The sequence below is a fragment of the Zingiber officinale genome, chromosome 6B, assembly GCF_018446385.1.
Source record: "Zingiber officinale cultivar Zhangliang chromosome 6B, Zo_v1.1, whole genome shotgun sequence".
Taxonomy (NCBI): domain Eukaryota; kingdom Viridiplantae; phylum Streptophyta; class Magnoliopsida; order Zingiberales; family Zingiberaceae; genus Zingiber; species Zingiber officinale.
The window spans coordinates 105,846,615-105,872,050 of NC_055996.1; the positions used below are offsets into that span (position 1 = coordinate 105,846,615).

A 25,436-nucleotide genomic window follows, 5' to 3' on the forward strand; every position below is an offset into this window, starting at 1 on the left:
AGAGATTACATACCCTAAAACCTAGAAATAAGAAAGGAAAGAAGAGATTTCTGCAGTACAGAAAGGAAGAGAGGTTATAGTATGGCTACAAAGTAGACAAGGAGAGCTACTACAAATGAAAAGGAGTGGGAGGGTAATACTGGAGTATGACATTGGGGAGAGGGTGGGGGGTTGATCATGATGCTAGAGGAGAGTGGAGAACATGTTGTATAAGTGCATCGAAAGAGGAGAGATCATAGTCAACAGAGAAGGGGGATGGGACCAAGAAGGAAAGAGGAAAAGGATGGTGGCAGTAACACAAAGAAGAAACTTCAATTGTTTTAATCAATCAAATACACTGCATGTATAACCAACAATCTGGAGCTAAACCCATTAAATCAAACAAGCAAGATGAGAAGCAGTATTTGAAAACTAAGTTATAAAAACAAGGTTGACTGCAGCTATGCAATTAATCTTACATTATTTGACGGTAGCAATTGTGAACGAAAGACGGGGAAAAAACTGAGAGATTGTTAATCACTAGTAGTCATTAGTTGAAGAAACACACAAAAAACAATTTTGGTACAAGGCCTAACACAACTACTATATTAGTCCTCAGCAGCATGCATACCACTGAACCAAAGATAGGCATACAAAATATGTGTTTAAAGATCTTATGGACATCAAGGTCACATTTCAGAAAGTTAGGCATACCTTTCTTCATACACTCCATAATATGATCATATGTAAACAACTCTTCCTCTCCTCTTCGATCTACAATAACTTTTCTGTAATCTTCTAACATCAATGGGGCCAAGGCCTTAGTTGGATACTGCACAAACAAAGTGAGAATAATGAATTATTTGACCTAAACATATCTGAAACAAGCAAGTATAAATATTCTACTTGTCAAGCCTACCAGAATGATGAAAAAAAATCAAATAAGTTTCCCAAAACCCATTTGAATTCATACATATAATAGTTCGACCATATCCTCTAAACTGCAGTGTATCAATATGTAAAGTAAAACTCATACATGATTCCATATAGATGCTGATTAGCATCATATACATTCACAACAGCTAATCACATCAATTTGGTATACTCAGATAGTTTTTGTATCTACAATTTGAAGTATAGCGTAGCATATTTGGATCCAATGAAAGAGAATACTATGAATAAAACAGAACAAACAATAGATGTAAACAAAATAACTTGTCACAGTTATGATATATGTAGAGAAAACAGCTAGCAGAAATAGAACTTTGAGAGGTAATGAAAACTTGCCGTCATGTATATGGGTCCACGATACCCACAAACTTCTGTAAAGTAAGGAAGAGCACCAACATGATCTAGATGGCTGAAATATAGAAGATTGAATTACTTTCAGCAGATAAGGAGACAAGAAAAAATTACACATCCCTATGCGTACGGAACAAGAAAGTGAATACAATGTACAAACATACAAACAGCTTAGACTTTAGAAGGCATGACAGCATACCAATATAAAAACCTCCTTTCAAGTTAGTCATATGTGCATAATATATAATTGTATCCTGGGTGTAGAGAACACTGACAGAAGTGTAAATAGATTGCGCATGCACTTTATATGACATCGGATAATGATGCAAACATGAAACTCAGCGTTACACATTTTTTTTGCATATTTCAATTGCGTTGACTCAACTCACCAAAAAAGGAAGTATCAGAAATTAAACAAAAAATGTCTATTAGTAGATTTTGAAAAATAGAAGCATTTTGAATAAGTTTTTCTTTTTAGTGGCTTTTAGTAGATCTCTTTAAAAACTCAAAACTGAACTTCCCAACAAAAAATCAGACGATATTCCCAGTTTGGTTTTCTAATATTAAATATACCAATTAGAATATTTTCTCAGATTAAAGGAAAGCATCACTAAAAGTAGGTCAAAAGAAGGCATACAAGTGTGTTATGACGACACAGGTGAGAGCAGAATTGAAATCACCAGTCTCAGAGATGAGAGAGAAATCAGGGAAGCGACGGTGGTCCAGGTATCCCATATGCATGCCACAGTCGAACATAATCCGCTTCCCACCAATTGACACAACAACGCAGCTCTTCCCTACCTCTTGCCCTGCCCCTGATTGGCAAAACAACGAGCAAAGGTGATAACGAGGCAAGTGGTGAGGTCCAAGGAACTACCATTTCTGATTATTACCTAAAACGAGGCATTCGATCGCCATAGATGAAGTGCGACTCTCCCGCCGTAAACCCTACAAAAAGTTGAATTATGGTTTTCAATAGGCTCGCACGACTCACTTGTAGTGTAAGCAAAAGGAGTGAGTGCACTCGGCGCCACAAACCTCGCTTTGAAGATGCTGTCGTTGCCCGAGTAATTCCAAACCTCGCTAACCGCAGGATGCTATGTTCCCTCGTGCAGGATCGGGTCCAAGGACGACGAGGCTTCGGCTCCTGGTGACGAACGGGCTAGAGCGCTTCTTTCTGATGTCCGAGACGCAGATAGGAGAAATCTCACACAGTGGACTGCAGAGGATACAGGTTGCGGAGGGCTCACGGCTGCACGAGGGAGGACAGGCCCTCGCAGGAAATGAATCGGTTCGGAGGATCCGTTGATGATCGCGTCCGGAGAAGGCAATCACGGTGGTGAAGATGGCCGGCTCACGGAGAAGAACGGAAGTGTAGGGTTGCTGTCCCCGCAAGCTTTTGCCGAGGCTCGGGTCGAAAGTGTAGGATAACCTAATTCTCGCAGAGTTATAGGACTTGATCGTAGGCGACCGTGGAAGACGAGGAAAGATCGAAGGAGGCCACGATAGGAAGAAGACGAGAACTCCTCTGGCGGCCGAGGAAACGAGACAGGGATGAGGCGCGGGCATAAACCTCTTATAGCAAAATTTTCATTTTGCTCCCAGAAGTTTTTCATAATTCCCACTCGTGTCCTCAGGATTTAAAAAACTCTTTTCTCTAATAACCGTGAAAATAAATAAATAAATAAATTCGTTTGTAAATCATTATTAAAATAACAATGACGATGACAATTTTAACCTCGGGTGTAGAGAAAGTCATATAGGTCGATGCCTTGCCTTCCTGCGTCTCTGCGCCCCTTTATGCGGCCGCACCAAAGCCTGTGATCTCTTCTCTCCGTCGCTCTCTTCCTTTCGCTCTCGTTTCAAGCTTGATACCCGCGAAACCGGCGCCCGCTCCTACGTCGTGGCTTCCTACGGAGTCGGACGCCGGAGAAATCCCCCCTGGTGAGTTGATTCGACCGACGACTCTGGGACGTTTGAACTCCAGTTCTGTTTTCCGTCTACTTTCGACGATTTACCTTCTTGGTTAAGATTCCATTCGGAGTTTGGTTTGGTGAGACGTACTGATAGTTTGAGATGCATAATTGTGCTTTGTTTCGCGGCTTGTTTTCTCCTTCGTGCGATGTGCTCTGTAGCTTATTTCTGCTCCAACGAAGATCTGACACGAAAGATGATAGATAGTTAAATCGAAGAGAGGAGAGGGAGTGAGAATGTTACTGAACACCGATCAAAGATGGTATGATAATTGTGGCTTCTTGATCAGAATTCACTAGAACAAGTGTGAAATTTCGGCTTATGGATTGAATCTACTAAATCTTTCACTTCATTATTCCTTGAGTTTGAAAAATATGATTCCTTCTTGTTTTTATATATCGTGGCCATTGAATTTCCTTTCTTTGGATATTGGGGATTGCTGAATTTACAAGATGGCCTTTCATCGGTATCTTCCCATCGTCTTTTGGTAATATCTAACATAATTGCAATTCAAGATTGCTCTTTTTAACATCTAACGTAATTGCAATTAAAGATTGGTCTTTTTAACCATAATTCACTCTTTTGCAATCATCTTGATATAAACATTTGTATTGTCTGCTGACCATAACCATCTTGCCTCTCTCTGCTGCCAAACTCTCTTCTTCTTCTTGTCCATCCTGCCACTTACTATGATCACTGTGGAAGTTCTTCTCTGTCAGTTGATATAACTCTTCTTCTTCTCTTCCACTTACAATGATGTGAATTGCAATGTTAAATGCCAAGAAATTTAGATGGGTATCATGGTTATATCTGTGTAGGTGTGATTCTCGTCAAGTCTAGTCCCAACTATTTTGAATCAGCAACAAGGATTTTATTCTCCCTTGAACTCTCAAGGCGATATCACTAGTAACATTTAGATCAAGCAAATTTTATTTATTATGCTTCTAGAGTTTTATTTCATCTTTTTTTTTCACTCCTTGCACTTTCAACTCTAATCTTTCCAACTGATCTTACTATATAATTTATTTGTCACCTTGAACATGTTGATATCATCTATTGGAGCCATATTGCTCCTAGATAGTATTTTTTTTTAGTTTGTTTTATTTTATTTCTAGTAACCCCACATATAAAGGCAAAGTAAATTATTGAATTTCATTGAAAGATACAGCATTTACATTGATTTTGAAATTACCTCCAGTAATCAATTATTGAGATAATCAATCATCTATTGTCGCTGTTAATCTTGTCTCGCCATGCTTTTTTACATTGTATTGTACTGGTTGAAAATGATAGCATAAGAATATGTTGTGCTAATTAGGTTGTATAAGTGGAGACCCTATTGTAATGGGTTGCATCTCTGTAGTATTCATATCTTCTCAAATTTGAAAAACAAGGATTATAAAAAGATGATTCATGTTGCCAATTATCTAACCAACCATCTAACCTTTTCCTTTTTCTTATAGTTTTTTTTCCAACGTTGTCACCTGATTGATTTTTTTTTCATGTAGAGGATCTCAAAAATCTATAAAACACATTAATTATCAGATACTCAGTGTAACGATTATTTTAGTTCATTATTAATCATCAACTATGAAACTATTGAAAAACTATGATTTGTCTCATTTTACCATACTAATTCAAAATCCACAAAAAAAAACCTAGAATTACTAATTATTCATTCATAAGGCCCTCCTGTCGTGTATGATCAGATATAGTAAATAAGTGAATTGTTATGACTATTAGGTGTAATGTGTAAAAGTAGAAATGAAAAGAAATAAAATAAAGGAATTAATTTGTAAAGGTGAAACTCTTTGTGCATGCTCCTTTTAAGGAGAAAGAGTATCATAGGAAAGATGATTTCCTAGTGAACAAGTTACCTCCGATCTCAGTGATAGTTTACTATCTAATACAATTAGGGATGGTTCGGTATAGTATACTAAACCACCAACTCGTATACCATTAAAATTCAGTATAAAAAAATTTCATACCAATACCGTACCGGAATTTCGGTATACCGAATTTTTGGTATACTGGAATTCTAATATGGTATCAATTCCATACTATTTATAGTAAAATTTCGGTATCAAAATTTTGATATAAATCTTATACCGATACTAAAAAATTTGGTACCGTATAATTCTATACCGAAATTTTCGGTATACTTTAAAATTGGTATATTTCGGTATGATAAGTACGGTATACCATTTGATATTTTTGCCCACCCCTAAATACAAGAAAAGATGAGAAAGAATATAAGCATAAAGCTTGATCTGCCATCTTGAAGGAAACTATAATCTTTTTATAGTTAACAGAAAACATATGCAACAATGAGAATGAATGCTGTAGAAGAGAAAAACCAAATTTGTTGCAGTGGGAAAATGATCAAATTGCTGTTACCTTTTGATCTCTCCCTCTCTCTTCCCTGTTGTTTTATTCTTTGTAGCTGCGATTTTTTACCCATCACGTTGAAGCAAAACATATCAGCATCCAATTGGTCATATACTGTTGTATATTCTAGTTCATACTAGTTTTCCTATTGAGTCTAAATTTATTTACCACATGGCATACAAACATGTTTATCTGATATTATGTGCATCCTAATGATCCATGAAATATTTTAACTCTGCATTTCTTACATAATGTCAATGGATTCGCAAGCAAGGCTTTTACTAAATCGTAGTCAGAATCTCATATTAGGTAGTGATGCCTTACCACATATTCATACATAATGTCAACAGATTCAGAAGAAATGTTTTGCTAATCTATTTGATTTTGGTCTATTAATTTGTTAAACAATTATATATCTTCTTGCAGAACTAGCCAAGTTGTTCTTCGTGCACTACTCTTTAGATCCCACACGAATTGCAATAAGAGAAGAGAGCAGCAAGTAATATTCAGTGGAAGAGATGCAAGGTTGCGGTTTTCATATAGCCAGAAGCAACAAACTACCTCTTGCACTTCTTGCTCTAATTTGTGTGTCCCTTTTTCTTTGGCCATGGGAGAAAGCACCACTTATGTCTTCTCTACTCCCATCATTCGAACAATTTAGTATTCTTACTCCAGGTGCCTTTTTCTTGGTGTTGTTCCGTTTGCTTACTCCAAATGCTTTAATGTTTGTGAATCATCCTGTTCATCATAAAATTTTGGTTTCTTTTCAGTAACAGATGTTCCTACCAGAACTTCCTCTTCCGCAGATAAAAAATCATCACGCGACAGCATTGGAAGTTCATCATCAAAGGAAATGGAGCATGTCCCCATCTTTCTCGCAAATGACTCTTTGGCATCCGATTCAGCACTGAAAGAGGCAAATGTGGAAGGTAAAGGTGATTTATTCGTTTCTTTTCCCAGGCAATTATTAATATCTGCTTGAACCAATTAATGAGGGTCATTCTCAGCACCTGATTCCTCTTCCAAACACAACAGCTATACTCGAACTCAAGGAGAGTTAAACCTCCTTACCATTTGCCTCTAGTAATTTGATTCTTGGTAACTGATGTTATCTGTGTTTTCTGGGTAGTATTCTTGTTAGTTCAGTTGGTTATCTTTAATTTGTTATCTTACAATGAACTATGGTTCACTAACTACATGCTATCGTTTTTCCAAAAAAAAAAAAAATCATTGAACTTCACTTGAGATGTGGTGGATGTTTGACTTGTAGAGTGTAATTTTGCCAAGGGAAGATGGGTCGCAGATTCGACAAGACCTTTGTACTCGGGTTCAGCTTGCAAGCAATGGCTGTCACCAATGTGGGCATGCAGGTTAATGAAACGCCCTGATTTCTCATTCGAAGGATTTCGGTGGCAGCCACAAGGTTGCAAAGTGCCAGAATTTTCAAGGAGTAGCTTTTTGAGTAGGTGCGTTTGCCCAATCACTCTTATTCTATATACCATCATTTTCATAGTGTCTAAAAGGCATCAGTTTTAGCAGAAGATATTGAATCTCTATGCAAGAAGAATCTTCTGTTGCAAATGTTTAAATGTTCTTTTGGTTTCAGAATGCATAATAAGACAATTGCCTTAATTGGGGATTCTTTGGGAAGGCAGCAATTCCAATCCCTCATGTGCATGGTCACCGGAGGAGAGTTGAGCCCAGAGGTGGAAAACATTGGCATTGATTACGGCCTCGTCAAAGCGCCCGGTGCCTTAAGACCTGATGGCTGGGTGTATCGATTTCCAAGTACCAATACGACCATTCTGTTCTATTGGTCCGCCAGCTTATGTGAATTGGAGCCTCTGAACACTTCAGGCCCATCCACACATTACGCGCTGCATCTTGATCGACCGGTGACATTCTTGAAGCAGCATCTTCCCAGGTTTGACGTGCTGGTACTTAACACCGGGCACCACTGGAACAGAGACAAGTTCAGGGGAAACCAGTGGGAGTTGTATGCCGGAGGGAAGCCCGTTGTGGACGGAGAGGAGCTTGCGGACCTGAGGAATGCAAAAAATTTCACTCTGCACAGCATAGCTAGGTGGGTTGATTTGCAGATTAAGCGACGTCCACAGCTCAAAGCCTTTCTCAGGACAATTTCTCCCCGCCATTTTGTGAATGGAGACTGGAACACCGGGGGAAGCTGCAACAACACTGTTCCATTAGCTGGAGGAAGTGAGGTATCGCAGGATGGTTCGAGCGATCCCATTCCTGAGGCTGCAGTGAAAGGCACACGGGTGAAGCTCCTGGATATCACTGCACTGTCGCAACTGAGGGACGAGGGCCACGTCTCCAAGTACACCGTCAAAGCGATACTGGGCGTGCATGATTGTTTGCATTGGTGCCTTCCTGGTATACCAGATGCATGGAATGAGATACTCTGTGCTCAACTTTGAAAGCCTTTATTTAGGATTTTTTTTTTCTTTCTTTCTTATATTCTAGGGAGATTTAACTGCTTAGGTAGTGAGGTTTTTGAACCTTCTTCATCTGTTTATAGAACCTTCTTTTTCTCCTTTTTTTTTTCTCATTACTATTGGGATTTGGTGTCTATTGGTTGGCTTCTAGCTTTGTTGGCTAGATAAGAGAAATTTGTATCTAGGATTTTGGATATAATCAATGAAATAAAAATTGTATCTAGGATTTTGGATATAATCAATGAAATAAAAATTTGTTTATTTATTTTAATATACAATAGATATGATCTTCCGTGCAGTGAGAATGTGTACTTGAATAGTTCTGAGTCAAATTAATGGTACGATGAAGATGATAAAATTGTCGATGTTTAGTCAAATTTAAGTGATCATGTCACAACGGGTCATGTTACTTGCGCAATTTATATAATAAAAATATATCGTGTATTTTGCAATGATAAAATGATGTAATGATTCATTCTATATTGCCTTATTTGGTCATTTCCCTATGAACAATTTGACTTTTGTAATTTTTTTTTAAGTTGACAATAGTTTTTACTGATTAATCTTGAGATGACCCGTCCTATACCAATTTTTCAGTCATCAGGATAATTTTTTTTATCAGTCATATCATTCAGGAAGATTAAACCATTACACTATCATCTCGGGAGTCACTTTCTGCATTGGTTAGTTTGACTCTGTATTTGGGTACAATTTTATCAATCCGATAAATTCACCCAACCCAATCAGCCCATCCTAATTAGCTTGAATGACCCAACTAGACCATCCAAGTCACCTGGCCTAACCAAACCCACTCAACTTGCCCACCCAATTGGACCAGCATAATACATTTGTTTGACTCGTCAAATATTTATGATAAAAGCAGAATAACACTCAAGTTTTTTTTTATATATAATCCAGATATCGAGTTTTGGAGTTGAGCGGCCTCCCCCTAGCACCGCCTTGACATTTGAACCCTTGGGAGAATCTGTAGGGTCCTTACCGCTGCACCGTGCCGGGGGTTTAATGCGTGGAACAGAATGAAATGAATAACTGAATGCACAATTACTCTCCAGATTGTCCATCCAAATAAAGATATAAATTATAGAGAAAATAAACTATTCTCATTCTATTTCATTCGGCCTTCCAAGTGAACCTTTAATTATGAAATAAAATAAATGATCCTAAAGCATGGATCATTTTACCATCCTGATAAAACAAACCATTTCTAGCCCATGTTTTTCATGCACAGATAGAGCTAACTCTTGCTTCATACAACAGCTTCCAAAAGTGAAACTGATTTGGTGCATTAAAAACAGTATACTGAACTGAGATGTAAAGGTCAGCACTTTAACAAGGTTCAGCCCTTTCTTGTTATTTCATATGTAACTAGTCTTTTTGAATTACCATGTAAGATAATTATAAATAATCCTAAGAAGATTAAAAAGAACTTGTCGCTATAGAACATACATGTCAGGAGCAACTTCTCAGTGTCATGATCACCAAGGCATTGCACTTTTACAAACTACCAACTCTCCACTTTTAAAATTGACATAAAGAAGTTGGCAAAAGAGAAGGCACGAATTTTTTGGGACGAGGATGAGGGAATAACTTGGGCTTCCCCAGTGACTTCTATTTGATCCGGGGAAATGATGTAGAAAATATAAGAAATCAATCATTTTTCACTGTCTTTGCAAGAAAAGCTTTGGTCATGATCGTGGCGATATATGAGGCAACAGTAATACCTACTCCAGCAGTAAGGATCAACCAGTCATATGTTGAGCTCTGCACCGTGTAAACTCGCAGGCCGATAGTGTTCCAAAAACTTTCTGTCCATATAGGATCGACAGATCCCATAGGATCAGATGAATTCACATGAATGACATGCCAAGCATTATCTTTCAGCTCGAGTCGGGTAGAGTAAGCAGGCACATACCTGTATGAGCACATGAACTTGATAAAAGCAACCAACAAAAATGAATCCCCATTAAAACAAAACTAAATTGATACTGGGTGCAAAGCAGTTATTGTTTTTAGAAAATCAACATTGCATAAAGGTATCACTTTCTAGCAGATTTATGATCCTTTGATACAGGAGAACAAGTTGCCAACAACTCTTTTTTTTTTATTGCTGACGCATATATGATACAGGAGAACAAGTTGCCATCAACATTAGTACTCATTATTGTTAATCAAAAGTCTTCAACCAATTTAAACCAAAGTTAGATACTATATTTGCCTGACATCAATTTAGGGTAATAGCTGCAAAGAATCAGCAATAACCTTTAAGGAAAGCAAACTACCTGGTTGTAGATACAACACATCTTCCATTCCCATCAGTTTCAGCTCCAACACAAACTTCATCGACACTATCACACTTTCCGGTGCAGGAATTTGTGCTGTCCTTGACTAGAGAAGTTTTATTGGCCAAAAAATTCCATACAAATCGAGAAACATCATCAGCATATTCAGGGTATTGAGTATCGGGGGAATCAAGGAAAACACCAACATAATGATTTGGGCAATTGTTACTAGGAGAAATAAAGTTTTTCACAATGCCACATGAGAGGCCAGGTTCACAACTGAGTAGGCATCCCACTAATTCTTCGACCAAGGAGACATTCACTTTTATAGAATTAAGTGACATGAGGTTAACTTGCATGTCACCACTTGCAAGGATATACAATGAACGTGCCACCAAGGCAGCAGCAGCTGCAATAGAGGTTGCATTTATATTTGCTGCATAAAATTATGAGGGCAGCTTATTATTTACATAATAAATAGGTGAATTTAATAAACTCCAAGTCAAATGAACCTACATGGATTGTCTAGGTGGCTATGATAAAATTTGTTTGAGAAAGAAGAGCCAAAGTCTTCCAGGACAATTCCAGCGGTTGTGTTCTGCAAAGAGAACCAACAAGATTTCAGTCACACTTAGATTGGCTTTTTCATATATATTATGGGAGAAAATACAAGTACACCAGTTCTTACCAAGTGATCTAAATTATTATATACACACTTCTTTCATCAATCTGATCGTCAATTAGATCACTATATATAGACAAGTTACAAGTCTCAACTATTTCGAATAACTAAGATACGTGGTGTGAAAAAAGCAACCCCTGGTAACTGAGGGACTCATTTAAACCCTAGCTACTACCATACACCACAAAAACAATTCAGCCAAGCAGGATGTTTTCTGAACCTTCCTGCCATAAACATCCATCTCTGAAATACTACTTATTTCCTACACAATCAAATTACCATTAAATTTCAGATGATAAAAGGATCTACGAATTGCTGATGCAAGAAGCACATAGCTATTGTTATTTTATTAATACAAATCTTATAGGGAATCAGAATTTATCAAATAGCAGTATAAAATCTAAAAGAAATTAGGAGAGCGAGTGGTGCAAAAATATTAAATCAGATTATATATACTGAAGATTAGAATTAGAGAGTGAAAGTTGCAAGACACCTCACAGACAACATTTGACTCTATTGTTACCAACCTTCCTCAGAAATGCCATCAGTGAAGATGGTGGAATGCCAGGATTTGATGCATCTGCCATTTTGATCTTAACATTGTCTGTACCAAGTGAGTCGCTAGCACTTTGCAAGGCCTCCAGCATATCTTTTGTGACAGAAGAATTCTGCAGAGCAATGGTAAAATGTTTGTCAAAAGCTTTGATGGTTAATACAAAAGCATGATAACGCTCATGCCAAACGCCCTTCATCACCAGCTCCACGGGGAGATGAAGGGGTGCTGAGCGACCCCCTAAGTGGCAGGGTTATTTGCCGCAGCCACGACTCGAACCCTTGTCCATTAATACAAGTCTACCACTTGGGTGTCAACTCAGCTACGCCCTGGGGGCCAAAAGCTTTGATGGTTAAGAAAGTACACTTAGAGGTGAGATAGCATGTGTCAGATAAGCATAATTTCTGATGGCATTACAAAAGCGTCATAAAACTACAAAAGCATTCCAGATATTTTATCATGTCATTAATTTGATTGGAACGGGCATTTCCCATGTAATGCTATTTCATTGGCAAAAATCAGTGCATGCAAAATCCTCGGCAGTGTGCACAAACAAGGCTTATATTACTGACTGATAGGATTCCTGCCTAATTTAACATTATTTAAAATTTGATTGGATGACAATTTCTCTCAAAGACTGTAGTAGGGAAACGACTCACTTTTACAACACCCAGATGAATTTTGAAAATTTGTTCAACTATGATGTAGGATGTCACAGCATCACAATCTGATTCCATGATGTGAGTTTATGGACCTATCTTTAAACGAAAATGTAAATTTGGCAAGCTTGAGTAGTTTAAAGACCCAATCCCCAAGCAGGACAAAGAAGCAGCTTATACATTAAAAAAACAACTTGTTTGCTCTTCACAAATCATTAAATGATGTCGGATCTATATATTTAGGTGAAAACTAGTGGGACAATCAAGATTCACTCTTACCCCTCCTGCATGTGCATAAAAGGTTGCAGCACTCGTACCTTGATCCAAGCCTTTTCCCACAGATCCAATCTCTAATACCTATAATTATAAATTCAGAAGAAATAAGTATCACATTTTAATTTTTAATACAGCATGCATTTAAAGCTTGCTTTATTTTTTTTGGAATGGAGAGTGACAATAACTAAAATCCACATAACAAGTAAAGAAATCAACTGATATGTTAAAAGTTCAACCTTCGCATACAATTTTTACAAGGTAGCTTGCCAATTCCATTGAGAAAGAAAAATATGAGAAAATCTGCAATAGTAGGAAGTTAAAGAAAGCAAACCAAATTAACACCTTCCAACTGTGTGTTGATATGACTTGGTGCTCATACAGCAATTGAGGTGAAATTTAAGATTTTGCCAACTGCTCTAGCTAGTCTGGACTGATTTTCAAAGCATTGAAAGCAAAGATTCACATGGAAGTCTGCTGGACAGTGATAAGTTATATTTCCTGATTGACTCTCCCCTCCAATGTTGAAAAATACATGGTATAGCGACACATTGCCAAACTCCTAAGAAAACACCGTTACGTCCACAGGTATAACAATTGGAATCTAATCATGACAGCCTAGAATATTTGACTTCTTGATTTAACATGCATATCAGTTATCTAACATATATTAAATGTAAAAAAATTGGCCATTAAAAGATTACCTGATCAATCATGGTGCTGTCGAGGCCATTGACAGCAGCTGTTCCCATGTCTAATTCTTGTAGAAATTTCCTGCTACCAAGATATCCCCATGCTTCCCCAGTGAAAACCATGAAAACAAGCTACATGAACATATATCATCAAAACTTGATAAATACAATTGTGGTAAGATAAAGATCATTATACAAAATGATATTGTTTTGCTCACACGCATCTAAAAGCAATGTGCTTGCATGATCAAAAAAATCACTTAATTGGAAGTTTATTATTGTCATCTTTGCACAATTGAATATGGTTTATTAGTTCTGCTGGTCTTTAACAATTTAATATTTAAAAACACGAGGATAGCAAACATATGATGACAAAAGTTATAAGATATTGTATACTAGTAAAGTTGATCCACAACAATAGGGCTTCAAGATAAAATATATGAAACTAAATGAATCTTGTGTCCTTAATCTATTCAATATGAGGATAACTAGTAGTTCAAGTATGTGGCATACATAGCAATAAATAAGCACATAATTTAAGAAGTGCTTCATGCTTCGTGCAAATGAGAACAACATAAATTCTACAAAGAGCCCTATGAACTGCCAAATGGAAAGTACACCACTTAGAGGGGGATGATCATGTGTAAGATGACAGTTGGTCCCCCAGCATGGGAAAACATGTGCCAAAATTTATCGAGGAAACTTTAAACCCATCTTAAAATAGTTTTTATATATTGTGAACATAGCACAATAACTGTTTTATTGGAATAACCTGAAATAGGCCCATGTTGTCAGCCTGCATAGTATTGAGTGATCACTATGTGGCGTTTTCCAACAAGTTCCCTCAGGATCACATTTTAAAAGAATGAGCAAGGTGGGACCTTCAGTTGGGGTACCTATTTGTTCAAAAGGTAAAATAAAGGAACCCTTAGGCTGATTTTCCTTTTTTCTTTGCACTCAACATTATGACTCCGTGCAGCACCTACAGCATCCACATACCAGCAAAAGCCTAACACTTATACCACGGATTGTGTCCTTATTCAAAACTATTGAATCAAAAGGTTAAATGAAACTACTAGCAAAAATTTCAAGCTAACTTGTACATTCACATGTTCAATCAGTATAACATATTTGTTATTTTCAATAATATGGATATGTCTGTTGGACAACTTAATTACTAGAGTCCTCTACATCAGCAGGAGGCTGAAAACAGCAAAATACTAGTAATATAGAATATAGTCCAACACTCCCTCTGGAAAGGAGATTCAGTGAAATCTTAAAACTTTCATAAATGCATATTATTTGTATATATTAGTTATCATATTATCTGTATATATTAGTTACCACATTATCTATATATATTAGTTAATATATATGTTAATTAGCTAATTATCAATTAGCCTAATTAGAGTTTCCTCTTTAATAAATATTATCAATTCTTTTTACCTCAAATAATATGATATTAGAGCAGCTTCGAAATTAGGGTTCCATCTTCGCCTCACCATCGCCCACATGCACGCGCCTCCACCAACCGACCACGACCTCATCACCGGCACTCTTTCCTTCCCTCATCTGTCCGCGCACAAAGTTGGCTACTCGTTGTCGCCGCACCTGTTGTTGTTACGCCTCCCCTTTCCCAGCGCACAACTCATGGGGCTGCTCCTATGTTGACCCACCGCCTCGGCCGCCAGCAATCCTTGCCGCCAGCCTAAACCTGTCGTCCTGCTTTCCTCAGCGTGAGCAGCATCCAAGCACATGATACTTGTTGGTTTGGATCTTCCTTTCGAATCTTCTCTTAATTGACTTCCTTTGGGATAAAATCATATGGCTGAAAATAAACATTCTATTGTGACGGATGTGGTGTGTATGATGTCTAAAATCACGGACTATAAGTTAAATGGTTCAACTATTTGGATTGGAGTAAGACTATTCGTCTTTATCTACAAAGTATTGACAAAGATAGTCATTTGACTAATGACCCTCCTAAGATGATTCGAAGCAAAGCTTAGAGAGAATGCTCGCTTGTTCCTTCATATTCAAAATTGTATTGATAGTGAGGTAATTTGTTTGATCAATCACTATGAATTTGTTAAAGAACTAATGGATTACTTGGAATTTGTGTACTCTATAAAAGGAAATTTCTCCCGCATGTATGAGGTTGCAAAACATTTTACCGTGTGGAAAAATAAAATCAACCTCTGATCAATTATTTTATAGCATTCAAGAAGGCATTTGAGGAGCTTAATATGTTGCTGCCTTTTAGCTCCGATGTGAAGATTCAACAACGCTAACGAGAGCAGATGGCTATCATGAACTTCCTTATTGGCCTATCTCCTGACTTTGAGTCTGCTAAGTCACAAGTTCTCTGGTTCTGAGGTCGTCTCTTTACAAGATGTATTTAGTCGTGTCCTCCATACAGAAAATACTCCCGTTCTGCTTAATGGTGCTTTAGTGTGTCGCAATACTAATTATGTGCATGGAAGATCAACTAGTTCCATTGGAAACAATAGCGGTGGCTCACATGACTGTGAAACTCAAACACCGAATTCGGGTGGTATTATGCGCAACTACAAGCCAAGTCATACGAAATTCGAGTGTAGAAAGCTTCAGTATAAAATTCAACAAAAACACTTGGCCTACATATGAATTTGCCAAGTTATCAAAAAATCAGGAATCACTCATGTCTTCATCTCCCTCTGTCACTGCCATTGCTGATTCAAGTAAACAAAACACATGTTTTCTTTCCTCATCCTTCAAATGGGTCATGATTCTGATGTCATGGATCATATGATAGGTAATACTAGTCTCTTTTCTACTTTTCAGTCGAAAGAACACTCCTACCGTTACTTTAGCTAATGGGTCTCCATCTTATGTTCGTGGATCCGGCACTATCAATCCTACCCTTTGCTTCCCCAGCCCTCTATCTTACATTTACCTAATTTATCCTTTAATTTGTTCTATGTTAGTCAACTAACTCATAATCTTAACTATTGCATGTCATTTTCCGTGATCATTGCTTATTTCAGGATCTTTTAACCAAGAAGAATATTGGTAAAAAATTTTTTTTTTTGCTTGCTCGAGTGTCACTTCTCCTTTCAAGGCTCATTGTAGGTTGGGACATTCATCTCTCCCTTTGCTCAAAAAGTTTTGTCCACAATATGGTAAGGTGTCTTCATTAGATTGTGGGTCGTGTCAGTTTGTAAAACATCACCATCTTAGTTCGAGTCCTAGAGTAAATAACCATGCTACTATTCCTTTTGAATTAGTTCATTTTGATATTTGGAGTCCTTGTCTTATTTTGTCTAAACTTGATTTTAGGTATTTTGTTACTTTTGTAGATGATTATTCTACTTGGTTATATTTAATAAAAAATCGTTCTGAGTTATTTTCTATATTTTGTGCCTTTTGTGTTGGGATTAAAACACAATTCAATTTTTTTCCTTGCTTTGCGACGTGATTATGCCAAGGAATATTTATTCCAATCTTATATGGGTCAAAATGGCATGCTTCATGAAACCTCTTGCGTTGATACTCCATCCCAAAATAGTGTGGCTGAATGTAAAAAATGAACATCGTCTTGAAATTGCACGAGCTCTTTTATTTCAAATGAATGTTTCCAAACCTTTTTGGGCTAATACAATTTCTATAGTATGTTTTCTCATTAACCGCATGCCATCCTCTGTTCTTCATGGTGAGATCCCTTACAAAATCTTTTTTCCCAATAAGTCGTCGTTTCCTATTAACCCTAGGATATTTGGCAACACTTGTTTTGTTCGGGATATTCGTCCACATGTTACTAAACTAGATCTCAAGTCTTTGAAGTGTATTTTCCTTGATTATTCTCATCTTCAGAAAGTTATAGGTGTTGTGTCCCAGGATTAACAAATATCTTGTCTCAATTGATGTTACCTTCATGGAAGACACACCTTATTTCCCGTCCTCAACTATTCTGACTCGTTGAAGGGAGGATAATGATTTGTTAGTGTATTCTATCACATCCTCCGCACCCATATCGAAACCGACTCCTGTCAAGCCTTCTATTATTCAAGTATACTCCAGACGTCAACCTCTTCATGTCTTGCAACTACTACTTCGTCAGCAGATCCAGTCCCGAGCGATGATCTTTCTATTGTGTTACACAAATGTAAATGCTAATGTACTTATCCTATTTCTTTTGTTATAACGACTTATTATCTTCCTCTTATTCTTCTATTGTTTCACTTGACTCTATCTCTATTCCTGAAATTGTCTGTTAGGTCATATCTCACCTGGTTGGAAAGATGTGATGATAGAGGAGATGAATGCTTTAGATGACGATGACACTTGGTTGATCTACCTTCAGGGAAACGAGCTTTTGGATGCAAATGGGTATTCGCAGTTAAAGTCAACCCAACTGTCCAATTAAAAGCTCGTCTTGTCACTAAAGGTTATGGTCCTGTTGCAAAGTTGACATATGTTCGATTGTTTATTGTAATAGTCACTATTCATCATTAGCCTTTACATCAACTTGATACCAAGAATATTTTTCTTCATGGTGATCTTCAGGAGGACATGTATATGGAGCAACCTCCTGGTTTATTACTTAGGGGGAGTTAGGGAAAGTTTGTCGCCTTCGAAAATCTTTGTATGGTAAAAACAAGTCTCGTGCTTGGTTTCGAAAATTTAGTCAGGTTTTGAAAATTTTGATATGATGAAAAGCAAATATGACCATTCTGTATTCTACAAGCATTCAGGAACTAGTATCATTCTATTAGTCGTATATGTGGATTATATTGTTATCATTGGAAGCGATCATGGGAATCTCATCTCTTAAATTTTTCATTCATACTCAGTTTCACATGAAAGACTTGGGGTGATAAAGTATTTTTTAGGTGTTGAAGTTATGAGTAAAAAAAGTATATTTCTCTCTCGGAGAAAATATGCCCTTAACCTATTAATTGAGACAGAAAAATTGGGGACAAACCTTGTATGACTCAGAATGAACTATTTGAACATCCTTAGAGATATCGAAGATTGGTTGGGAAGTTATATTACCTTACCATGACTTATCCAGATATTACATATTCGGTTAGTGTTGTCAGTCTATGTCATCTCCAATCGTTCATCATTAGATAATGTTAGAGCAAATTTTGTGTTACTTGAAGGGAGCACCGGTCAGGGTATCATATATGCAAATCATGGGCACACTCATATTGAATGTTTTTCATATGCAGATTAGGCAGGTTCCAAAATGAATAGAAGATATACTTTAGGTTATTGTATCTTTGTGGGAGGAAATTTAATCTCATGAAAGAATAAGAAGCAAAACATTGTGTCACAACATTGCAAGTCAGACTATAGGGCTATGACACTGTATGTGAGATAATGTGGATATATCAACTCTTGACTAGGACTTAAAATTTTTGTATCGGCAAAAACATAGTGTGATAACCAAGTTGCTCTTCATATTGCATCAAATCTTGTGTTTCATGAGTGAACGAAACATTCTAAAATTGATTATCATTTTGTTCGTGAGAAAATTCAACAAAGCTTGATTTCCACATGATATGTGAAGACGGGAGAGCAACTAGAGAACATCTTCACAAAAGCTTTAAATGGGGTTTGGGTTGATTATCTTTGTAACAAGTTGGGTATTTGTATATATTAGTTACCATATTATCTATATATATTAATTACCATATTATTTGTATATATTAGTTAATATATCTGTCAATTAGTCTAATTATAGTTTCCTCTTCAATAAAGATTATCAATTCTTTTTATCTCAATAAATGAAAATAAAATTAAACTGTATGCTACATTCTTCAACAGGTTGCTTCCAATATAGGTAGCAGTTTAATCATGACAGTACATGTCAACTGGTTTGGTTCACAACATGTAAACTCAAGACCATTACGAGTTAAGACTCTTCTTGATTCAAATCTACTACAAGTTATGCAATGGCTATTGCATTCCACTTCAGGACACCAATGAGCTACAAGCCTAGAACAACTGCTTACTTCTAGTATTGTAAGTTACACCCTGCACTAGCATCCAGCGCCCTTAAGAACGCTTTGTGAAAGTAGCAAACATTGCGTAATTTGTATCAAAGCAAGCCTTGATATTTAAATGTTCACGCTGCTTATAAAATATGGCTTTCATGCTGATCATTTGTTATATGAGAAATTCTCAGTATTCCATCAGCCAGTGGCATGTTTTAGGCTTCAACATGAACAGAAATACTACATCACGGAAACAAGTTATATGGCTGCATGAAATTGAGATAGATCAGTTTTCTAGAAGAAAAAATAAAAAGTGGAAGGCATATTTTTCCTCTGAAAATAGAAGATTTGGGGAACAAGTCCTCAATCAGAGCAATAAACATACTCAAACCCCCAGAGTTCTTTGTATAGTCTAGCTTAAGGAAATGTTAAAGAATCAGATTATCAGACAGGTTATTAATGTCCGAAAATCAGATTATCAGATGGGTTAGACTCCATTGCTTAAAATGACATACTATATAGATGTGGGCCAATTCAATGTTATTGCCATTATATAACAATGCATGTGTAATTGTAATGCTAAAATCAACTTCTGTTTCTAAGTAGAAGAATATGAAAACACATGCATCAAGATCCCAGATAACAAGAGGGAGGTGCAGACATGACAGGGATAGTGAACAAAATATAAGGTACCTGTTTCTTGAGCTCAGTTAGATCATTGACATAAGAAAGAGCATCAACTGCAGTCAGCAAGGCGATAAGACCCTATGCAAAGCCAAAGAATCAACTACCATCATACACAAATGAATTGCAAGATTGACGGAAATTTCATAATAATTTAAAAGGTAAAATAGAAAAACTTTGTCAACCATAATGCATAAGCAAATCCGTGGCCTGTAACTCACTGAGATAGAAGATTCAGCACCAAGACTTAGGTCACGAAAAAGAGATGCAGAGTCTTGAGATGCCACCACCATTATAATAGGTTTAGGAGGTTCCTTAGAAGAGACGTTTATTGGTGGTAGAGAAGACCATACACTGCCCTTCAGAAACATTCATTATACAGTTAGAAAAACATAAGAATAAAACCTCAGAAGTAAATATTAATCCATGAAATAAATAGGAAGAGCGGGAGTGTGATTCAAAATGTATGTGGTTATTGGATATATTTAATATGCACATATAAGTTAATTTTGGAAAAACTGGGGCGAAAGTAGTTAATGAACTACGTTCAATATAGTGGAACAAAACAAATAAATCCATGTCCCTGTACCTCATGATACTACTACATTATATTGTGCTTACATTTAGTGTATAGATAACAGGTCATTAAATTAGAAAAGATCAGTTAAACAACCAACAGATAGAAGATAAAAGAACAGATGAAATTAAGAATAAAACAATTCACAACAAATTTAACACTGACATTAGTTAAAGAAAAGATTTTTAACATCTTACAAATGTAAGCAAGTGAGGAGAAAAAATTATGTGCTAATATCAAGAAAAGAAGAAGAAAGCCAATGTGGCACTATGAATTAAAAGGTTTTCAAAATTTAACCTTCCTTCTGTCTATAGAGAAGAAAGGAGTTTACACTTGCAAGATCAGCCTCACATCCTCGCCGGCCCAACAAGGACAGAAAGAAAAGAAACCCAGGACAACCTTGCTCTGCTGCCTAGACTTAAAGAGGAAAGAAGAATTTGTATTCAATTTTCAAGAGAATAGTTAGACTCATCTATATGAGACTTGAACATAATAGCTAATATACAAATGGCATAGGACTTAACTATCTATTCTAATAGTTATCATTGTGCAAGAGCAGATGACAATGTATATGACAATAGTAATCAATGATAATTATATCCTCCTCCATCAATGCATAATGTCCCATCATAAGAGAGAAAAAATAATTATTTGCAAAGAACATAAGAAACTAAATCAGATCAATAAGAAAATTCACCTGAAACCACCTAATGGTAGACAAGACTGTTCTTTCAAACAAGATTCTGAATCCTGAGTGTGTGCCTTAGTTGTCTAACATAAAGAAAGTTGCATAGTAAACAAATAATCACTTCAACACCAAAATAGTCTGACTTTATCAAACACATATTATCGAGATATAGAGATGCAAGAAATTTAAACCTGCATGACCAAGTCAAATTCAGCAACATGTACTTTATATAAATCAGGCTCCTCAGCATTCTTATCAGCCAACTGCGTGATGCAACAAACATAATACAAAAGCAAAAACAAACAATGGAAATTAAAAAATTACTAATGTGCATTAGGTAAGAATGATAGGTATTCTGTGGTGCCAATTGCCAATTAGGCTATGTAATGTCAAGTTATTAACCTAGGCACTTGCCTACGTAGAAGAAGGCACGCATTTTTAAGTTAGAGCAAACACTTGGAGGAAGAGAATGACCAAGACACAACATAGTTAAGAGTGTGTTGGCATATTTAAGAGTGAGTTAATTATTATATGCCTACTAAGAAACTTGGTATCCATGCTGATTAAAAAGATGGAAATTAATTAAATCATGTGATGTTGGTCAAATTGTATTATGATAACTGGATTGTCAATTAAGATGAAAAAGGTGCTAGAGAGTTGTATCCTGATTCCTCAGTTTTTATGCTCTTGCTTAAAGTAACACCCTTGCAAAGGAAAAGAAGAGTACCCAAGAAGAGAGAGAAGCCTAGAAAAAAGTGAGCTAGAATAATTGTAGGCTTGATAAAAAAAAATCCACAGTTGCACCAAGACATCATCACTTGTTATGAAACGATGTATTGATCATGAAATGTTATAAAAAATTATTAAAAAATAAATAGATAATATTGCTTCCGTTGGATAATTTACAATAGCTTAGCTAGTCATTCACAAAGAAGTTCTATTTGTGGAAATCTACTTCACATCGAAGTGCCAAGATGGTTGAGTACACATGTAACACTGCTAAACAGATGTTAAGCAGCGACTGTGGAAGCCACCCACCTATAAGATTAAAGATGCTTTAACTGGGCGTCACTTGATTTTATACTTAGGTGCTTGTTCAAGCACCTTTTAATGAGTGGTTAAAAAAAATCTTGTTCAGAATAAACCAGGAGAAGCAGTGTTGGCTTGGGAGACTATCAAGCAATTAACATGACTAGGCAAGATTTTTTTTTCCTATGCAAAACACTCTGGTAAAGCAATAATAAAGAAACAACAATTATGTCCAGTCTGCACTGTCATAGTTACTTTATTGATTTAACAAGATAAAGAAACTACCTCTTGGACAATAGAATTGGCCTGAGGAGATAGCAAAAACACAGGAAAATTGTAGTGATTTAACATGATGCCAGAACCCTGCAAAATTACAAGTCCCACTATTTAGATATTTCCTACAAGAACAAAAGGTAACATTTAATTCTGAAACATCAGTAATTTGGGGCTCATAATAGATAACTCACATCAGCATTCCATTCATAACTATGATTTTTGTATGGTGCAAAAGCTGCTTGTGGGAATTTTTCAGCGGGTGAGAAACCTGTAAATGAAACACTCTGACACCCCATTACAAACAATTAGACGATAGAAAATTTTTGCTTGTTAGAGGGAATAAAACCTGTTGACTTGCTTGGGTACTCATCTGATTCAACCAAAACACCAGCAATTTTATGGGCGAAATCAACATCTTTAGAAACCCTAAATCACGCAATGTTAATGTTGAATCCAAGCAGCATTAGAAACTTTCTGATACTTCACAAATAAGGAAAGTGGGAAGGTTAAATTTAATCGTGGTCACAACTTCTAAAATAGAATTAAAAGCCATATGAGCAAAATTAAGTCACATCACAAAAAATGAAGGCAAATCAAGGATCAAGACCAGTTGCTCACAAATCCTAACTACATTCCCTGGACAAGATTAACTACATTGACCTATATGGTGATTCAATGAAGAAGGCTCCATTGATGAAATCCATTCTGAATCTCTAACCACTACAAGAAAAAATAGTTATCCAATGATGCCACAGTACTAAGGTGAGTGGGCTTCCAAGAAATGTGGCTTGTAGAGGTGGTAGGAAAAAAAAACAACCATGTGTTCCATAGAGTACTATTGGTTTGTTACCCCATACTGATGGATGTAGACTAAGGACCAATAAAGTCTCAATCAAGAAGAAAGTGACAAATGCAGTGATGGTAACAGGATAAAAAACCGGCAATTGATAAACCAATATAGATGTGTCGTTCTCTCTTGATCATACAATTTGGCATCTTAAATGTCCTTCATCCAGCATTTGACACAAATACAAATAATTAGTCATGTGACACAAGTGACTAAAAGGGTGGGAAAAAAAAGAATCTTATATCTATCCTTATTTACATTCACTTCTTATCTTTGCAGTTAAAATGATAACTAACTACACCCAATAAAGGGTACTTGATAGTGGTCTATCACAATTCTAAGGAAGAGGACTCCTAATTCACAAAAAAAATTCATGTCCATGCTATCAACTTGAGGGTGCAATATATAAAAGGTCATCTTCCAAAAGAAAAACAACATTTTATTATTCCCTTTTGGAGAACAATAGAACAATAGGCTAGTGTAGCAAGAGGACTGGAGCCAATAACTAAGATAAGACTCAGTAAGAACAGCAAGCAATACTTTATGAGCACTTAACTGAACCTTATGACTGGAAGTTGGATGCATCTAGACAAGCACTTACTTGAACCTTTAGATGTGACATTTTTGAAATGTATTGATGTTGCAACATGTATTTTGTTATTAACTAGAATTATTAATTTTTAAATAGCATCATTAAGATAAAACATCACCTAGGCAACGCTAAGATCATGTCTTCAATCAAACAATAGCAATTGAAAATAGAGGAGGTAAGTTATTAAGTGGAAGGGCATGGAAACGGTGACCTAGCATCAAAATTGTTTGAACTTAATTTGCCTAAGCAGGACATAGAAAGAGCATATTAAAGCAATTGATTCATCATACCGTTGGAACAAACTTTCCAACTTCTCTAAGGGAAGTAAAATAGCTGATGGATAAGACAAGTCCTCATCGCTGTGATTGAGCCTTACAATGGGTGCAACTACCTTTCGGAGACCAGGATCTGTTGTATAAAATGTAAAACCAATTAGTCAACCCGTCTATGAGAACAATTAATACTAGCATCCTTTTCTTCAAATAGCATGTACAAAATTTCACGCAAGAATTAACAACATAAAAAAGTAATTTCTCTAAACAACACAGACTGTATGTAATACATGATTCCCACTTACTAGAACAACCAATCTCCCCAGAAAGATTCAGAAGCCTCACGCAAGGGTAACTTTTGATATTCTGGTACATGACCCTCTGCAGATCTGGAACTGACTCTAAAGTGTCCGGTCCTTACATGTTATTAGAAACAAATCAGTACTATCAAAATCATGCCGAGAGATGCATCAACTTCAAAGGTTACTCCTCCGATTAAACTTTATAGAATTCAGAGGCTAAGCCAATTTAAGATATAAGTGAGTTCGTCTAGCTTTTTGTGTGAAAGGTTGATTGGAGACTCATTGCGATGACGAACTTACCGGCGATTGAGCGGCGAGTGACAAAGAGAATGGAGAGAGCAAAGAAGAGGAGAAGTTTGAGAGCCATGGTTGGGCACTCGAGTTCAGCGGAGGAACCCTAGCGATCGCCGGACAGCAATTCAACGACTACGGTCGGGGAATCCCAGCATTCTGTGGAGGGTCGAGAAAAAATGAAGCCACCGAGCCGACCAGATAAATAAGTGAGTTTGCTCGCCGATGCCTTTAGACCGGATCGTGCTAATTTGTGCGAACCGGCGATGGTTTAAATGAACCATATAAAAGATCCAAGGCAGGATATTGGATAATTGTGGAGTGATGATATAAGACATTTATCCAATCTATAGTTGATCCGGTAGTAAAAATGGAGTTTCGTACGGGACAAAGAGTAAATGACACGTAGAGGTCAAAGTCAAGGGTCAATCTAAAGGTATGATCGATCGGAAGGTCACCTGGCTGATCGGCCACGATCGCGCTCGGAGCAGCGTAAAAATAACTCGACAGCAGGTCGGGTTTCCGACGCTCATAAGTCCGTCTAAGAAAGTTGGGGTGTCAGGCGGTCTGTCCGCTCGGACGAGCTGCGGATCAACGAACACATTCCTGTCCGAGTAAGTGGCCGAGCAGCCTTCTCGC

At 36.8% G+C, this 25,436-nt stretch overlaps 3 protein-coding genes across 4 annotated transcripts; 1 reads left to right on the forward strand and 2 right to left on the reverse strand.

The window, feature by feature from the left end:
* LOC121988703 (cleavage and polyadenylation specificity factor subunit 3-II-like) lies at window positions 1–2,827 on the reverse strand. The gene is made up of 5 exons (XM_042542266.1): window positions 2,320–2,827; window positions 2,175–2,229; window positions 1,919–2,096; window positions 1,267–1,339; window positions 1–811 (listed from the first exon to the last, which is right to left on the reverse strand). The coding sequence occupies exons 2-5, from the start codon at window positions 2,197–2,199 to the stop codon at window positions 530–532; spliced, it is 558 nt and encodes a 185-aa protein (XP_042398200.1). The 5' UTR covers window positions 2,200–2,229; window positions 2,320–2,827; the 3' UTR covers window positions 1–529.
* Window positions 2,828–3,051: 224 nt separating this feature from the next.
* LOC121988704 (protein trichome birefringence-like 14) lies at window positions 3,052–8,364 on the forward strand. 2 transcript variants are annotated; one of them, XM_042542268.1, is made up of 5 exons: window positions 3,052–3,225; window positions 6,070–6,318; window positions 6,414–6,572; window positions 6,914–7,109; window positions 7,250–8,364. In XM_042542268.1, the coding sequence occupies exons 2-5, from the start codon at window positions 6,162–6,164 to the stop codon at window positions 8,079–8,081; spliced, it is 1,344 nt and encodes a 447-aa protein (XP_042398202.1). In that variant the 5' UTR covers window positions 3,052–3,225; window positions 6,070–6,161; the 3' UTR covers window positions 8,082–8,364. The 2 variants fall into 2 exon arrangements, with proteins under 2 accessions (XP_042398202.1, XP_042398203.1); XM_042542269.1 differs by having other exon boundaries at window positions 6,420–6,572.
* Window positions 8,365–9,512: 1,148 nt separating this feature from the next.
* LOC121988705 (nicastrin-like) lies at window positions 9,513–24,980 on the reverse strand. The gene is made up of 16 exons (XM_042542270.1): window positions 24,807–24,980; window positions 24,510–24,620; window positions 24,223–24,340; window positions 22,840–22,919; window positions 22,685–22,761; window positions 22,503–22,580; window positions 21,380–21,451; window positions 21,198–21,271; window positions 20,145–20,277; window positions 19,933–20,004; window positions 13,271–13,390; window positions 12,573–12,650; window positions 11,609–11,749; window positions 10,916–10,997; window positions 10,400–10,835; window positions 9,513–10,032 (listed from the first exon to the last, which is right to left on the reverse strand). Exons 1-16 carry the CDS (start codon window positions 24,871–24,873, stop codon window positions 9,768–9,770), a joined length of 2,004 nt encoding a protein of 667 aa, XP_042398204.1. The 5' UTR covers window positions 24,874–24,980; the 3' UTR covers window positions 9,513–9,767.
* Between the last annotated feature and the right edge of the window lie 456 nt (window positions 24,981–25,436).

What these genes read in the sequence shown, in the direction of transcription:
- LOC121988703 (XM_042542266.1), bottom strand. Translation starts at nt 2,199, where the DNA reads ATGGCGATCGAATGCCTCGTTTTAG. An exon ending in TGTGTCGTCATAACACACTT is followed by an intron (nt 1,340 to 1,918) that starts GTATGCCTTCTT and finishes TCTATATTTCAG; the next exon opens with CCATCTAGATCATGTTGGTG. An exon ending in GTGGACCCATATACATGACG is followed by an intron (nt 812 to 1,266) that starts GCAAGTTTTCAT and finishes TTGTTTGTGCAG; the next exon opens with TATCCAACTAAGGCCTTGGC.
- LOC121988704 (XM_042542268.1), top strand. Translation starts at nt 6,162, where the DNA reads ATGCAAGGTTGCGGTTTTCATATAGCCAGAAGCAACAAACTACCTCTT. An exon ending in GAAAGAGGCAAATGTGGAAG is followed by an intron (nt 6,573 to 6,913) that starts GTAAAGGTGATT and finishes TTTGACTTGTAG; the next exon opens with AGTGTAATTTTGCCAAGGGA. An exon ending in AGGAGTAGCTTTTTGAGTAG is followed by an intron (nt 7,110 to 7,249) that starts GTGCGTTTGCCC and finishes TTTTGGTTTCAG; the next exon opens with AATGCATAATAAGACAATTG.
- LOC121988705 (XM_042542270.1), bottom strand. Translation starts at nt 24,873, where the DNA reads ATGGCTCTCAAACTTCTCCTCTTCTTTGCTCTCTCCATTCTCTTTGTC. An exon ending in TTGGAAAGTTTGTTCCAACG is followed by an intron (nt 22,920 to 24,222) that starts GTATGATGAATC and finishes TGCGTGATTTAG; the next exon opens with GGTTTCTAAAGATGTTGATT. An exon ending in TAACTGAGCTCAAGAAACAG is followed by an intron (nt 13,391 to 19,932) that starts GTACCTTATATT and finishes ATGTTCATGTAG; the next exon opens with CTTGTTTTCATGGTTTTCAC.